The sequence below is a fragment of the Doryrhamphus excisus genome, chromosome 8 (assembly GCF_030265055.1).
Source record: "Doryrhamphus excisus isolate RoL2022-K1 chromosome 8, RoL_Dexc_1.0, whole genome shotgun sequence".
Taxonomy (NCBI): domain Eukaryota; kingdom Metazoa; phylum Chordata; class Actinopteri; order Syngnathiformes; family Syngnathidae; genus Doryrhamphus; species Doryrhamphus excisus.
In genome coordinates, this window is record NC_080473.1 from 21,662,866 (window position 1) to 21,680,100 (window position 17,235).

General features: G+C 35.8%; 1 protein-coding gene and 1 long non-coding RNA gene across 2 annotated transcripts; one reads left to right on the forward strand and one right to left on the reverse strand.

Annotated features, from left to right (window-relative positions):
* Positions 1–909: 909 nt before the first annotated feature.
* Positions 910–12,729, reverse strand: kcnj13 (potassium inwardly rectifying channel subfamily J member 13). Its single transcript, XM_058080499.1, has 3 exons — positions 12,528–12,729; positions 4,466–4,996; positions 910–3,098 (listed from the first exon to the last, which is right to left on the reverse strand). The coding sequence occupies exons 2-3, from the start codon at positions 4,983–4,985 to the stop codon at positions 2,524–2,526; spliced, it is 1,095 nt and encodes a 364-aa protein (XP_057936482.1). The 5' UTR covers positions 4,986–4,996; positions 12,528–12,729; the 3' UTR covers positions 910–2,523.
* LOC131134846 (uncharacterized) lies at positions 2,256–6,091 on the forward strand. The gene is made up of 3 exons (XR_009131487.1): positions 2,256–2,694; positions 2,791–3,116; positions 4,416–6,091. It is a non-coding gene; the product is annotated as an uncharacterized LOC131134846 (long non-coding RNA).
* Positions 12,730–17,235: the final 4,506 nt, after the last annotated feature.

Consider the following 17,235-nt stretch of genomic DNA (forward strand, 5'->3'; position numbering starts at 1 on the left):
ATAAATATTATAAATAAGTAGTTTTACGCGTGGGCTTGGGTGTGCATGCTAGCAAAAGTAGATAACCGAACTGAGTTAGCATTGATACCAATTTACATTTCTTTTGAAAGTAAAAGCAAAATGGTGACGCTTGTGAGGTTGTTTATTATTAATAATATTAATTATTATCATTATTATTATGAGTGAATTGATTCCTTATTTATAATGATAAATATTATAAATAAGTAGTTTTACGCGTGGGCTTGGGTGTGCATGCTAGCAAAAGTAGATAACCGAACTGAGTTAGCATTGATACCAATTTACATTTCTTTTGAAAGTAAAAGCAAAATGGTGACTCTTGTGAAGTTGTTTATTATTAATATTAATTATTATTATTATTATGAGTGAATAGATTCCTTGTTTATAACCTGTTTATGACCTAAATACGAAAGCCATGTAGACATGAAAAAATACTCCTATAATAAGCTTTACGCTCCCAATATAGTAGACATAATAAGAGTAAAGAACCCACCCAAGACATATCCTGCTAGTGTGTGTTGCAATAAATGTATTGCGGACATGTGGAGGACAGGAAGTGACGATAGCGCTTCTGAGTTGAGTTTTAAATTGAAGAGGGTTACCGCCAAAACAGTAGCTTATGTTAATATTAGGGAAGAGCCGGATACGCGATATAATCCCATATCGGCTTTCAGCTGCCAAAAAGAAATTGATATCAATAGTTTTTGTCTGCATTTCAGCCCCTCACCACAAAGGGGCAGCATTGTTCCTACGGCTTCATATCGACTACATTTTGAATGTGGTGAAGTAGTACATCAGTGTAGTATGTGATTATACTGGTGTTTATATTTACGGAGCAAGAGCAGTCTGGCTTAGTAGAAAGGTTGTTTAGAAAATATTTATTTATGGTAATGTACACTGTACAAAGGCAGCAAAGCATGTGAGACGCCGTGACAAGTCACCTGTCACAATCAGCTCCAAAATCTTATCCAACAACAATTTGATTCTCTTCGTGCGAATGAAAATATCTGTAATACAAGCACCCATTTGTATGCTACTAAGTTGCTAATTAAAATAAAAAACAATCTCCAAAGTGTTGATCTGTGCAATGATTTTTCAAAAGTCAAGCAATCATTTAGCAATCAGACGTACTATTTCATCCGTTTCTTTGTTAGAAAATGTCAGACACCCAAATAAAGCGTTTCTGTTGTTTGTTACAGAAGTATTTTATCAATCAATACATTACGAAATAATTATTACAGATTGTCAGCTTTAGATGCAATCAATGGTGGGTGGTTTTTATCGCATTATCAACACCAACATTTAACTGTACTGCACTGAACTTAATGATGCATAATTCAATTCACAAGGCACCAAAGTGTCAATCTGAGATGACCACATCAATACAAAAATACTGTCAATTGTCAACTGACATTGTTTTTATGTGAACAAGTATATCTTTAGAGTGAGAATGGTGACGTTATTACCAGTATTTAGCTTTAGTGTCTCAAATTCGATACATCTGTCAGTATACGTCAATACCGTACCATACCGTACCATACCAACAGTGCAGCGCTGACCCGTTTCCGGTATGTGCGCTACCACGGTAATCGATCTGGAACCGCATTACCGTGTCAGAATTTGCGTACTCGGTACTATACTGACGGAAGTATTCTATTTGAGACGAGACACAGATTAAGAACGGCGTGTGTACCGTACGGATCGTACCTGTTGACAGTTGCATTTCGGCGAAACCTCAGTTAGCATACACCTGGTTAGCGTGTTTTTTTTGGTTTACAATAGAAATGATTTTGTCACGGTTGCCATACATTTCGTGGTTAGTGTACAATATGGCGCCGGTCCAATTGTTTTCATAGCATTTTTTTTTATCTCACAACGTCATTGTTAGCATGCTAACAAAATGGAAAATGAAGTCATTGTCCCCCAGCTGTTGACTCTATTTCTTTGCTAACTACGCCACAAGTCTCTGCTGTGCTTATTGATCACAGCTGCAAAAAAAAAGTAAGAAAGTAGCAAGTGCTAGCATTTGATAACGGTGAGAAACGCTACTGAACTGAAGAAATAACTCATAGCAAAGTAATGAAGGTGTCGTTTTGTGGATCTCTCGTAAAATGTTCATTTATCTCGTTCATTCCTCATTTTTGTGCATTGTCTTCTGCATGTAAAACTATAATTGTAAATCTATAAAACAGATTAAATGTGTTGACATGATTTCTTACAAAAATGGATTTGGTTAGAGTACGTTTTAGTGTGAGTCGGGCCTTCTGGAACGGATTAATGACGCTAACCGAGGTTCCGCTGTTCTGCAACCGGTGAACTTAACATGAAATTCATAATATCCATAATCAAGCACATTTCCTGGGAATTGACTGTATTGGGTTCAAGCGTGAAAAAGAACCATTTTGGTATGATCTGTTGGATAAGACGGAAATGCCTCACAATCCAAAAACGATTTAGAAAATATCTCCTTAGAAACGGCTCGTTGTCCTGGCGGACCAGGTTTCCTCACTCCATCCTGTCGCTACCGTCACCATTGATCTGCACCACACAGTCCTTGTCTAGAGGTTCCTTGGAGTGCGTCGTGTCGAAGTGATGGTTGCTCATCATGTACCTCCCGTGGGCATCAAACGCTAAGGCGGGCACAAAGCGCCGGTCGAACTGGATTTCCTGGCGAAGGTAGGAGGTCCGCTTCTGACAGGTATCGCCCGTTCCCTCCTGCGAGGCCGAGAGGAACACCACCAGCTCAAACTGACTGGACGTGTCCTCATGCAGGGCCGGGTAGAGCGGACTGCGGCGGTCCAGCGGATGGAAGAAGGTGAGTGGGAAGATGAAGAAGGGACAAGGCTGTTGGCCCAGATGATCCGCGAAGAAGTCCACGGAGGTTTGGTGCAGGGCTTGACCGTCGTTCTCCTCGTAGAGAACGGCACTCACCTTCACGTCCACCAGGGGGCGCCTCAGCAGATTTGCCGCTCGCAGCATGAGGCACGTTTGGCCCTGGTGTTGGCCCACCACGGCCTGGGGGCTGAACTGGATGGCCCCGGCTCGCTTCTGGGGACAGGAAATCTTGGCCACAAATGCACCTGGTAGACAATTAAGAGGTACTATGAATACCGTACGAGTTGCCCTCGCTTTACTGTGATTATGAATGCACCCCCATAACTTATGAATACTTGTAAGAGAGAGTTGCAGGCGGATTAGAAGAGTCACAGCTACACTGAGGAAAGGACATCACTAGTTAACTTTTTAAGCTCCATTATGTCTCCATGTTGAGACAAAGATGCTACTCTTGAACATGTGAAGGGGTCTGCCCTTATAGAAATGTTATTTTAAATTATTACGATACTATTTTCATTTCCCGGCAAATTTCTAGTCTTTTATGATATAATTAGTTCCGTTAGTACCTGTTATTATGATAATCCGGTTACTACGATGCCCTTTTCATCTCCCGCCAGCCAATTTGGTCAGCTTATATCGATACAAAAGCAGCTTAAATCAATCTTTGCTTAAGGATTTCAATACCAAAACGGTATGCTTCCGGTCAACTTTATTTTTCACACTTCCACCACCAGAGCGCAGCACACATACCGATTCCCGCACTTCCTGGTTCACAGGTCATGCTCAACCCGCCTCACATAGCTGGCCAAACACATGCCTGCAACAGAAGAACCAACTGACATAGCATACACACCTATTCCAACGAAGACACAACACACAAGCGTACAAATACATGTATTTAATTGTGTTGTATTCAGATATCTTTTTATTCTATACACACGAGAGAAACCACGAACGCAGTTGGTTCTTCTGTTGCAGGCATGTGTTTGGCCAGCTATGTGGGGCGGGTAGAGCATGACCTGTGAACCAGGAAGTGCGGGAATCGGTGTGTGTGCTGCGCTCCGGTGGTGGAAGTGTGAAAAATAAAGTTGACTGGAAGCAGCCGTTCGCCGTGTTCTTTTTTGGTATTGAAATCCTTAAGCAAAGATTGATTTAAGTGCATTATTGCCCACTTTTAATGCAATTCGGCGCAGGATCGGATATATCGACAGTACGGTTATATCGATATTTTTTCCGACTCCCGACAATATCGATATAACGAGACTTTACTGTACTAAATCTCTCACTGTACACAGAACGCGTCAAATCCATATAAAAACACTAATTTGGTAAGCGCGCCGGCAGCAGTAACCCAATGGGAGAACATTACATAATACCTACAGAAAGTACTCTGGCAGAGGTAAACCAATCAGATAATAATATGTACAGTCTGAGCTTTGATGTAATTTCTTAACAGCCACCTGACAATGAGTTATGGTACCACCAAGATAACCTGTTAGGACAGGAAGTTCTATTGCGGTAAACGATCACTGTTATAGTTTGATGATTCCCAATGTCTTCAGATGTTCCGGAATTGAACGCTTGTTGAGAGAAGGCTCGAGGGAACGCGTACCTGTGATGAACGCCTCCAGCATGAGCCCCAGCAGCATTTGCACGGCCAACAGAGCGATGGCACTGGGACAGTCCCCGCTGGGGAACATGGTGCCGTAGCCGATGGTGAGCTGCGTCTCAAGGGAGAAGGAGAAGGCGGCGGTGAAGCTGGTGATGTGCTTCACGCAGACCACGTGGCCCTGCGGAGGCGCGTCGTGATCCAGCACGTCCAGATCTCCATTGATGTGGGCCAGCAAGTACCACAGACACGCGAAAAGAAGCCAGTGCGCCACAAAGGATGCGCAGAAGGCCAAGAGAACCCATCTCCAGCGCAGACCCACCAACTGTCCCCACATGTCGTGGACGGCCAGCAGCCAGGCCCGGTGGCTCGACGCTCCGAGCCATGAGCCCGAGGGACGCGGGGGAGGGCGGAGCGTGCAACGTCCATCTTTGGTGACCAGACGTTGGCGGTTTGGGGGGGACAGAAGAGGGGAGGACAACGCCTTGCCACCCAGAACTATACTGTTGGATTTGCTTGTCATCTTTAGAGGTCCTGAAATGAAGAACACATCATGAAAGACATATTTTATAATATTTTATGTTATTGTTATGACTAATGTTTTTGTGAAACACTTTTTATTTACGTGCTAATTTGACCAAAGACATAATGACAATGGGTGATCATTTTAGGGATGTCGGATAATTATCAGTACCGATCGATATCAGCCAGATATCAGCATAAAAATGTAATATCGGTCGATACCGGTATCTGATTTATTATTATTATAATAATACCGATATCTTAAAAATGCTTTGTACAACATTCCACCACAGGAGATATGTCATGTTACACATATCGTTATCAGTATCAGTAGATATCGGTATCGGACTGAACAAATGAGCCAATATCGGACATGGTTAGTGATAATGAAGGATTTTTGAGTTTTGGTAACATCCCTTTCCTCCATTTATGCATGCATTTACGTGCTAATTTGACCAGAGACATAATGACAATGGGTGATAATTTTTAGGAATTTCGGTTAATTATCAGTACCGGTCGATATCGGCCCGATATCAGCATAAAAATGTAATATCGGTCGATATCGGTATCTGATTTATTATTATAATAATACCGATATCTTAAAAATACTTTGTACAACATTCCACCACAGGAGATATGTCATGTTACACATATCAGTATCAGTTGATATCGGATTCGGACTGAACAAATAAGCCAATATCGGACACCCTTAGTGATAATGAAGGATTTTTGAGTTTTGGTAACATTCCTTTCCTCCATTTATGCATGCATTTACATGCTAATTTGACCAGAGACATAATGAGAATGGGTGATCATTTTAGGGATGTTGCATAATTATCAGTACCGATCGATATCGGCCCGATATCAGCATAAAAATGTTCATTTGAGAAATCTAGTTTGAATGAAAAACTGACTTTTTATCCAATGCCAAAGCTTTGAAGATAGGTTTATATCTTATGTTAGAATAATATAATAATAATAATATAATAATATTGTTTTTTGTTGTTTTTTATTGATTTCGACAGAACCACATATCTGCTTTGGCAAAAACACGCAAGTGATTAATTAATTATGAGGTTACCAATAACACAAAACACCTCAATGGAACTACGGGGCTTCAGTTTGTGCAAGGGCGTCAAACGGCAGCTAGCTAGTACGTGGAGATGTTGCAGCCCGGAATTCCTCATGCCTGTGTGGTAATGACTGTTTTTTTTTTTCAACAGGACCGCTCTTCACAATGAGGAATAAACCTTTGGGACCATACCATTTGGGGAACGGATGGCAAGCAAAGTTTAGAAAAAATGGACGTCAGTTCCAGACAGTGGATGCCCTCCATGAAGACATCCTCGCAACATTCCCACTTGCCTCCCGGAAAATTGGCATCAAGCATCAAAGCCGTTTTTGAGGTAATGACCAAAAATGACACAAAAAAAGACTCCTTTTTGAAAATGGGATTTAAAATTTTGATCAGGAGTGCACAGGCGGAAGTCAATCTTTATGGAAATTATCACATTGCGTTTCAAATTTTACAAAAACATCAGCAGCCGAAATCCGACATTTCTATAATATCCTTATTTTATTTGATTGCGTATGTTGGTCTTTCTTCATCAAAGGTAACTCTTTACGCCGGACGCATGTTTGACAGGCAGACAGCTAGAGTCCTGTCCTCTCCAGAGTTTCTATTTCTATGTCAATATTGTTGCCAGGAGATTAGAGCAGTTCCCAGCTGGGAATGGGTCTGAGGAACACAGCGACACGCAGAGTAGGAATGTGCCTTTCATCTGCAGGGAGCTCCAAACTTAGCACACTGCAATGCGCTGCACTTGTTAACCAACAATCACCATGCACGTTAAATGCTCTTGGACGTGTGTGCAACATGTTTTCGGGGGGGTGGGTGTATTCGGGAGGTCTTTAAAGAAAGCAAACCAAACCGTGAGGCTTCTACCAAAACCATAGGGTGACCGTGTTACCGATTACCCAACATTTGACTTGAATTTTCCTTAAAGATGCATTATCATTGCAATAGATTGAACAAAAATACTTCTTACACACTTTTCAACGTACTAACATGCGTCACAAGCAGTGTTTAAATGCCACTCATTTTAATGGGCCAATGAAAAATGACTTGACTTGGACTGTAGTCTGATGACTCGAAAATAGTTAAAAAATGGTTCTAATGGTTATACAGTAAACCTCGGATATATCGGAAATTCGCTCACAACGGACAGATAAAAAAAGAACCGATTTTTCTGTAATGCATTTCCAATAAAAATTCATTGCATATATCGGTTTTTTATCGGATATTTTGGTACGTGACAAAAAAAAAAATAAAATAAAACTATATTAGGAAAGCAGGAAGTTGACAAAAATTAAATAAAAATTTAAAAATAAAAAACAAAAAAATAAGAAAAAAATAGACTTAAACTATACTATGAAAGCAGGAAGTGAACAAATAAAAGTAAAAGTACCGGATGGAGGGGTAGGATTTAATAAGCTTTGCGGCCCTGACAGCTTTAAGCTGTCATTTCAACATTAAACTTTGGTATCAAGGTGGGGGGCCTCAAACTAGCGTCTCGCGGGCCACATTTGTGCATTTGTGCACATAAATAATAATAAAAATAAAAATAATTAATGTTTTTTTTTTTATGTAAAATTCAAGTTTGTTGTTTGATGTGGTCTGGTGTTTAAAGCGTTTGAATCCGGCCCGCCAGTTGCCTTCTAACTTTTAACATACGTACATGCTAGCAACATGACTTGCAAGTCGGATGTCTTATTCAGTAAGAAATAAATAAATAAATAAAAATAATAAAAAATATGTAAAATTAAAGTTTGTAGTTTGATGTGGTCTGATGTTTAAAATGCTCTGGGAAAAAAGGGATATATGGAACATATTTAAAACATATAGCTAATAATCTGACACGTTTACAGATAAAATTATACAAATAAGTAAATAAATAAAATAAATAATAAATATATAAAAATATAATATAATTGATATGTAATGTAATTAATAATATAATTATAATATATATAATAAATTATATATATATATATAATGTGTAGATTAAATATAATATATAATATAATCAATAAAATTAGACAAATAATTTAATTCAAGGTGGACTGTTAGAATTATAAGCAAATACAAATATATATATATATACATATAATAAATATAATTAAATATAATTAAATAAAGAAATAATAACTATATAAAATATAATATAATTAAATATAATAATAAAATGAATATATATATATAATATAATTAATCATTATAATATATAATAAATAAATAAAATTAGACAAATAATTAAAGGTGGACTGTTATAATTATAAGCGTAAAATAGTGTGTGTTATAAAATATATATTCTGGCCCCCCCGCACAGTTTTGTTAACTCAGTGCGGCCCACGAGTCCAAAAGTTTGCCCACCCCTGGGTTAGTGTCTACGTATGGCCGATTCCAAACACACCTCAAAGTACCTGCTGAGGAAGCTGAATGGTACTTGAGCTCCAGACCTGAACCCAATGGAGCACCCGTGGGACATCCTCATATCCTCATTCTATCATTATAGTAACAATTACTCCCAGATAACAATTGCACAAGGTATACTCACTAAAATACTGTACAAGTGAATAACGGAACATGGGTTCTCCATGTAAAGTGCTTTTGTGTCAATTTCATCAGTTATTAATAATATTCATGCAACAGGAGGGGCAACAATCAAATGTCATTGTCTCCAAGCGAAGGGTCAGGTGACCCATTACTTACAACAAATCTCATTTAGTGAGTTAAGTGATCTCAAACTAACACACCCGGGACATTTTACTATTAATATTTAGTATTTTGTCATTATCTTGTGTCCCATAAGAGATGGTCAGAGATGCTCTTAAATTGTTTATTTTCTATTATGGAATAATATGTGACTGTGGGGTTGTTAGTTCATGTCTAGAGAGCTCTAATAATGTCGGAAACAGGTTTTGTATGCTCTAACTTTTCTATTATTCCATCTTGGAATCCTTCTTCGGGAAAATTCACTCGTCGTGGTCAGGTCTGGGAACCAATGAATCGCAATAAATCGCAATAAATGAGGGATTAGGTTTTTGAAAAACCTTCAAATATGTTAAAAGATTTAAATTTTGCTTTGTTGTGGGGGTGTTGTGAGATCTTTTGTTGAGATTAGCAACAGGTAGGGTCAACAACCACAACTCTTGTTGACTAGCTGTTTAGTTTCCTGGTGTTGTAGTAGTCGTAGTACTAGTAGTAGTAGTGAACAATGACTCGTGATCTAAGTATCGGCGTAATGTTTGAAATAGTCATCCATTGGATTACCCATGACTAGAAAACAATGTTAACATTAGTAGCATTTTTTATTGTTTATTAATTAAATGAACCAATTAATTCAATAGAGGAGTCTTATATTGCTGGATCTAATCAAAGTGTCGGGTGTATCTGTCACTTTTATTGTAAATATTGATCAAAAATCTGAGGGAAAGGGGTTCAGTGAATCTACCGTACCCTGGCACCTTCACACGGGAACACAATCCAGGCGTCATACCTTTAGTACCAGTTAGCGCTCCCCCTGCTGGTACGTGATACTAATTACAAAAAATGTCATCTTTCATTTGGAATGAATTAATCCAGATACTATCCCTTTAAGTTACTAAAACCGCTCATCTTTTTTCACAAAATGGACCCCTTATGTCCAGGGTTTAAGAGGTTAAGATTTCTCGGACTACAAATGAAGCCTTCCGTCGTCTTCTTCCACTCGACTCTACTGCAGTAGGACTTTTTAAATGCTGTCTTATGACCCGTGTAGAACGGTAAGCAACTTGGTGGTCATGACCGCCATATTCCAAACGACCATAAGAAGTTGAGCTGACATCCCTGTACCACATCTGACAACATTTGATGTGAAAATAAGAAAAAAATTTCAGAAATGGAGAATAATCCATCCATGCATTTTCTATGCCGCTTATATTCACTAGGGGATACCATACAAGGGTATGCTGGAGTCTATCCCAGCTGACTTCGAGTGAGAGGCGGGTTACATCCTGGACTGGTCCCCAGTCAGCCGCAGGCTCACACTTTCATTGAAATTGAGAGAAATTCTGGTGTCATATTTTGTCGGACTGCGAAGATGTGCTACTCCGGTAGAACCGCAGAAGGTTTTTTTTTTATTTTTCAGGAAAGTTAAAATTCGGGAAAAATCCAGGAAACTATTAAAACAGAAAGGGGCCTAGAAAGAAAGGCATTTTCCCGGTGAAAATGGGAGCGTTGACGGGTATGCCAGATGTGTGAACATGAAAATGTGAAGTTTAAACGACACTATTTTGGATGCTGAGTCAGCTCAAACTCTGTCAGATAAAGTCTTCGGTTTTGTGGAGTACTAAGAGTCTGTAGGAATACTTGACTAGAATACTCTTAGTTACCCCTTTGTAATAATATCTGGCAGGAGATCGGGACCGGTCAGCTTTTTCCCAACCTTGGCAGTTCACCAATAAGAGTTTGTAGAAGACATTAACCCTCCTCTTGTGTTAGGGTCGGCACCGACCCGTTTTACATTTTAATGCATGAAAAAGTTTCCTTTGTCAGGAAACTCTATTTCAACAAAATAAAAACAAAAAAATCATTTTTACTACATTTTAAAATGGTCTGGTTGAAATGATGACCACTGTATTGTTAGGGTGGGTTTGGACCCGGTTATAATAATATGACTATAAAGCAATATTTTGAGCCACAACTGAAATCATAAGTGTACAATTAGCCAACACAATGACAACCAGCAGCTACAATAACCAAGCTAGAGTGGGTTAACACAGGTTAGAATACCATAAAAAAAACTATTATGCTCATTTTTCGGCTTTTTGTATTGAGTTGTGGACTCCTATAGAGCAGCTACACACAATAACCAAGCTTGAGTGGGTTAACTTTGGGGGATTCTCATTTCAAAATTATTTAAAAAATAAAAACAAATTATTTAAAAAAATATATTCTTTTAAATAATTTTAAAAAATATATAAAAAAAATAAAAATGTATTTAAAAAATACAGAAATTTATTAAATAAAGAAATAAATAACTGCAATTATATTAGGAAAGCAGGAAGTGAACAAATGTAACAGTTAGTGATTGTAAAAGTACCAGATGGAGGGGTAGGATTTAATAAGCTTTGCTTCTTCCTACTCCTTTTGGACATGTGGAACTGGGAACTGATTATGGGATGCACTCAATTGGAATCTGATGCATGTTCTAATGAAAAAAAATTAAAATTAAAATTTGTAAAAATTATTTAAAAAATAAAAACAAATTATTAGAAAAATGTATTTATTTTTTTATTTTAAACAACATATATAAAAAATAAATAATGTATTTTAAAAATACAAAAATGTATTTAAAAAAATGCAAAAATTAATCAAAGAAATAAATAACTTCAATTATATTAGGAAAGCAGGAAGTGAACAAATGTAAGAGTTAGTGATTGTAACAGTACCAGATGGAGGGGTAGGATTTAATAAGCTTTGCTTCTTCCTACTCCTTTTGGACATGTGGAACTGGGAACTGATTATGGGATGCACTCAATTGGAATCTGATGCATGTTCTAATGAAAAAAAATTAAAATTAAAATTTGTAAAAATTATTTAAAAAATAAAAAAATATTAGAAAAATGTATTTAATTTTTTTTTATTTTAAACAACAAAAAAAAATAAAAAAAATAAAAAATGTATTTTAAAAATACAAAAATGTATTTTAAAAAATACAAAAATTAATTAAAGAAATAAATAACTTCAACGTCAACAAGTACAGTGAACCAAGATCTGGACCTGTTCTGCTTTTTCATTTCACTTTATACTAAAGTTGTGTTGCTGAAAACAATAAGTTTTTCTACCTTTTCTTGACATGAATATATATGGGTCAAAATTCACCCCAACACCATACATGTTTCTTTAGTCATTCATACTCAAATGAGAAAATAAATACAACTCATTGATTTAAGAGATATGTTCTATATCCCTCAGTAATAGCCAATTAACAAAAGAACCTTCAATTTATGAATATGATTCTTTTGAGGTTGATTTGAGGTAAATTTTTGTAAATAGAAATGGAGGGGTATAGTGACAAAAAAAGGCCTCCATGGCCACACCAAAAGTATTAAAAGCAACATTTTCATGGATGAGGAAGCCTAAGAAGGTAACCAAGACATGACAAGCTAATTTGATGCTAACTTATTGTTTTTAGTGGATTTTATAGCCGATTTAATACACGACCCGTTAACATAAGAGATGCTACCAGAAAGCTAACACAAGAGGAAGGTTAAAAGAATTGTGTTGATATGCGATACATACATACGTATATCACGTATCAAGCGAATAAACAGCATTTGGTCTTTCCAACATACACGCCATCGGACAAATGGCGTATGATACAGTCGCTACAGTATGTAGACATTCCCCTCGTTCCCCAAATTGACTTTAGTAGAGGAGCAAACTAATCACATCACAGCTCGTTGTCCAAATACGAGACCCACTGGAATTAGTACTCACCTCAAGCTGCACACAGACCGAGAGAAGGGCCCGCTGACCTTTCACCTATGTGGCGGTCTCGCCAAGAGGACAGCGCCGATGCAAACGGCGTGAAAGGTAGTAGTTCCTTCGGGAGGACCGGGTCTAAAATCCCACCGAGGTGTCACCACTGAGAGCTTATCTCGGTGTGGGGAGCTCTCGTGTCTCGTGAGCGCGACGCTCTCTGCCCCGCCGATCTGCAACTGGCAGCTCCGGGCCGAGGATGATTCAATTGGTCACATTACTCTGCATGGAGCCTATTAGCGTTCCCGGAAGACAGACGACAGAGGGAGGGGTGAGGGGTGGGGGGGACCGAAGAACAACACCTTGTCACAGTTCATTCAAGAAGCAGCTTGTTGCTAGTTGGCGTCCCGCAGCTACCGCTTGAAAAAAAAAAAAAGGACGTCGGATGCATCTGCGTGCAGCGGGGGTGTCCAAAGTGCAGTCCGTGTGTGGCCCTTAGCTCATTTTTTAATTTAAAAATAAAATTAATTCATTATTAATGATATATTAAGAATTTAGAGTTTTGAACCAGTCATGATGTGCTATATATATCACTATATTGACACGCACTATGGTACACATTATGGCATTGGATGCTCATATCACCCAGTACTTTGGTACGGGACCAAAAAAAAAAAAATACAAATAAAAAAAAAAAACAAAAAAAAACCTTAAACTGTATTACGGAAAGCAGGAAGTGAACAAATGTAACAGTTAGTGATTGTAAAAGTACCAGATGGAGGGGTAGGATTTAATAAGCTTTGCTTCTTCCTACTCCTTTTGGACATGTGGAACTGGGAACTGATTATGGGATGCACTCAATTGGAATCTGATGCATGTTCAAATTAAAAAAAATTAAAATTAAAATTTGTAAAAATTATTTTAAAAATAAAAACAAATTATTAGAAAAATGTATTTAATTTTTTTTATTTCAAACAACATGTATAAAAAATAAAAAATGTATTTAAAAAAATACAAAAATTAAAGAAATAAATAGCTTCAATCATATTAGGAAAGCAGGAAGTGAACAAATGTAACAGTTAGTGATTGTAAAAGTACCAGATGGAGGGGTAGGATTTAATAAGCTTTGCTTCTTCCTACTCCTTTTGGACATGTGGAACTGGGAACTGATTATGGGATGCACTCAATTGGAATCTGATGCATGTTCAAATGAAAAAAAAATTAAATTAAAATTTGTAAAAAATTATTTAAAAAATAAAAACAAATGTATTTAAAAAAAAATCAATTATTTTAAACAATATATATAAAAATAAAAAATGTATTTTAAAAAATACAAAAATTAATTAAAGAAATAAATAGCTTCAATCATATTAGGAAAGCAGGAAGTGAACAAATATAACAGTTAGTGATTGTAAAAGTACCAGATGGAGGGGTAGGATTTAATAAGCTTTGCTTCTTCCTACTCCTTTTGGACATGTGGAACTGGGAACTGATTATGGGATGCACTCAATTGGAATCTGATGCATGTTCAAATGAAAAAAATTAAAATTAAAATTTGTAAAAATTATTTTAAAAATAAAAACAAATGTATTTAATTTTTTTTCAATTATTTTAAACAATATATATAAAAATAAAAAATGTATTTTAAAAAATACAAAAATTAATTAAAGAAATAAATAGCTTCAATCATATTAGGAAAGCAGGAAGTGAACAAATATAACAGTTAGTGATTGTAAAAGTACCAGATGGAGGGGTAGGATTTAATAAGCTTTGCTTCTTCCTACTCCTTTTGGACATGTGGAACTGGGAACTGATTATGGGATGCATTCAATTGGAATCTGATGCATGTTCAAATCAAAAAAATTTTGAAAAAAAATAAAATAAAATAAAAAAAATAAAAAATAAAATTTGTAAAAACTTATTTAAAAAATAAAAACAAATGTATAAAAAAAATTCAATTATTTTAAACAATATATATACAAATAAAAATGTATTTTAAAAAATACAAAAATGTATTTTAAAAAATACAAAAATATAAGCTGCCGGGAACTTCTTGTTGCCAAGTTGAATTTCAAATGAAATCACTTAATGTGGTTTAGTTTTATCTGGAAATAATGAACTGTGATAGTTACTGCATCACCCCCGAATAGTTAACATATTAACCGCAGGGCGTCTTTGCCGGTGACAAAAGAACAGGCAAAAGTCACATGACAGGAGGTCAAACGTCAACACTGTCTTTCACCCTTGAGCAACAGGAAATCGCTTTATCTATCACATTAGTGGCCTAAAAACAACAATGGACAGTCAAAATTGATTGTAATATTATGTAGAAAATAATGTTAATTATTGTTAATACCAGCATATCAGAAGTGTTTGTCACCAGAAGCATCCCGAACATGTCAAAGCACCGGCACCAAATTCCCGTGCAGCACCGCCGGATGACATTTGGAGTACCTCTTGAAACAACAAAGCACACAGTCTACAGCTGTCAAAGCAGCTCCGTGAGACTAGCCGCTTGTGCTTATGCACACCATTGGCATCCTATGACAGGTGTGTACTGTATATTTTACATGTACAGCGTCGTACTTTTATCTTGCAGTCAAACAAAAACGATCCAAAAGTAACCAATACTTACTGAAATATGATACAATATCGGCTTTGGCGGTGTTGACGTTCATGTTAGCATTATTGACCAGTAACTTTTATTAACTTTTAATTTAACGGTGGAGCTACGGTTCTATCGTTACTGGTTGGCGAGACATTCTGTAAAAAAATACTTCAAATAAATCACTTAGGGAATCAGATAGACATGGAACTTTTTTTTTTTTTTTTTAAAGATAAGCTAAAACAGGGGTGGGCAAACTTTTGGACTCGTGGGCCGCACTGAGTTAACAAAACTGTGCGGGGGGGCCAGAATATATATTTTATAACACACACTATTTCACGCTTATAATTATAACAGTCCACCTTTAATTATTTGTCTAATTTTATTTATTTATTATATATTATAATGATTAATTAAATTATATATATTAATTTTATTATTATATTTAATATATTATATTTTATATATTTATTATTTCTTTATTTAATTTATTTGTATATATGTATATTTGTATATATATATATATTTGTATTTGCTTATAATTCTAACAGTCCACCTTGAATTAAATTATTTGTCTAATTTTATTGATTATATTATATTATATATTATATTTAATCTACACATTATATATATATAATTTATTATATATATTATAATTATATTATTAATTACATTACCTATTTGTATTTGCTTATAATTCTAACAGTCCACCTTGAATTAAATTATTTGTCTAATTTTATTTATTATATTATATTATATATTATATTTAATCTACACATTATATATATATAATTTATTATATATATTATAATTATATTATTAATTACATTACCTATCAATTATATTATATTTTTATATATTTATTATTTATTTTATTTATTTACTTATTTGTATAATTTTATCTGTAAACGTGTCAGATTATTAGCTATATGTTTTAAATATGTTCCATATATCCCTTTTTTCCAGAGCATTTTAAACATCAGACCACATCAAACTACAAACTTTAATTTTACATTTTTATTATTATTATTATTATTTTTTTTAATTATTATTTTTTTTTACTGAATAAGACATCCGACTTGCAAGTCATGTTGCCAGCATGTACGTATGTTAAAAGTTAGAAGGCAACTGGCGGGCCGGATTCAAACGCTTTAAACACCAGACCACATCAAACAACAAACTTGAATTTTACATTAAAAAAATAATAATTATTATTATTTTTATTTTTATTATAATTTATTTTTTGGACTGAATAAGACATCCAACTTGCAAGTCATGTTGCCAGCATGTATGTTAAAAGTTAGAAAGCAACTGGCGGGCCGGATTCAAACGCTTAGTGTGCCGCATGTGGCCCCCGGGCTGTAGTTTGCCCACCCCTGAGCTAAAAGATAAACTGTTTAGTATTTGACTTCCTCTTCCCAAGCAGGAATCCCATGCGGTGAGGATGGCTCGGGATTGTTTGGTTATTTAGCGAGTTAAATGTCAAACATTGACTCTGTCATCAACTTTGACACTCTTTCGCATTCGCATTACCGGCATCGCGACCGCTGTCGCTTCCTCGCAAACTACTCGCCAACTAACACCAATTGGGATCTTTGAATGCATCCTTTTGATTGAAATCAGATAGGACAATCTAGGCACTGTTTTTATGATCAATAGGTCAACACAAAGAGTGATAGTGGAGACGCGCTGATGACCTGACCTTTCCTTACTTAAGTTTGCGTACACGCCGGACAAAATAATCAGCTTTAATCAACATTTGTTGATAAAACGTTGGAAGCGTGGAAGGAAATGACATCGTGAACACATAACCAAAGACCACCGCATCTGTTCTACCGTTCTTTAACTTTAAGCAGTATTTGGGCAAAGATGGATAGTAGTAGGACTGTAGGATTATACTTGTGACTATACTCTTGTGTAACTAATGTTAATGCCACTTTTATCTATGAATTCTTTCATTTAGATCAACAATACTATCTGCCCCAATTTCTGGACAGGAAATTAAATTAAATTAAATTAAATTAAATTAAATTAAATTAAATTAAATTAAATTAAATTAAATTAAATTAAAATAAAATAAAATAAAATAAATTACAATAAAATAATAATTAAATTACATTA

What these genes read in the sequence shown, in the direction of transcription:
- kcnj13 (XM_058080499.1), bottom strand. Translation starts at nt 4,985, where the DNA reads ATGACAAGCAAATCCAACAGTATAGTTCTGGGTGGCAAGGCGTTGTCC. An exon ending in GCTGGAGGCGTTCATCACAG is followed by an intron (nt 3,099 to 4,465) that starts GTACGCGTTCCC and finishes ATTGTCTACCAG; the next exon opens with GTGCATTTGTGGCCAAGATT.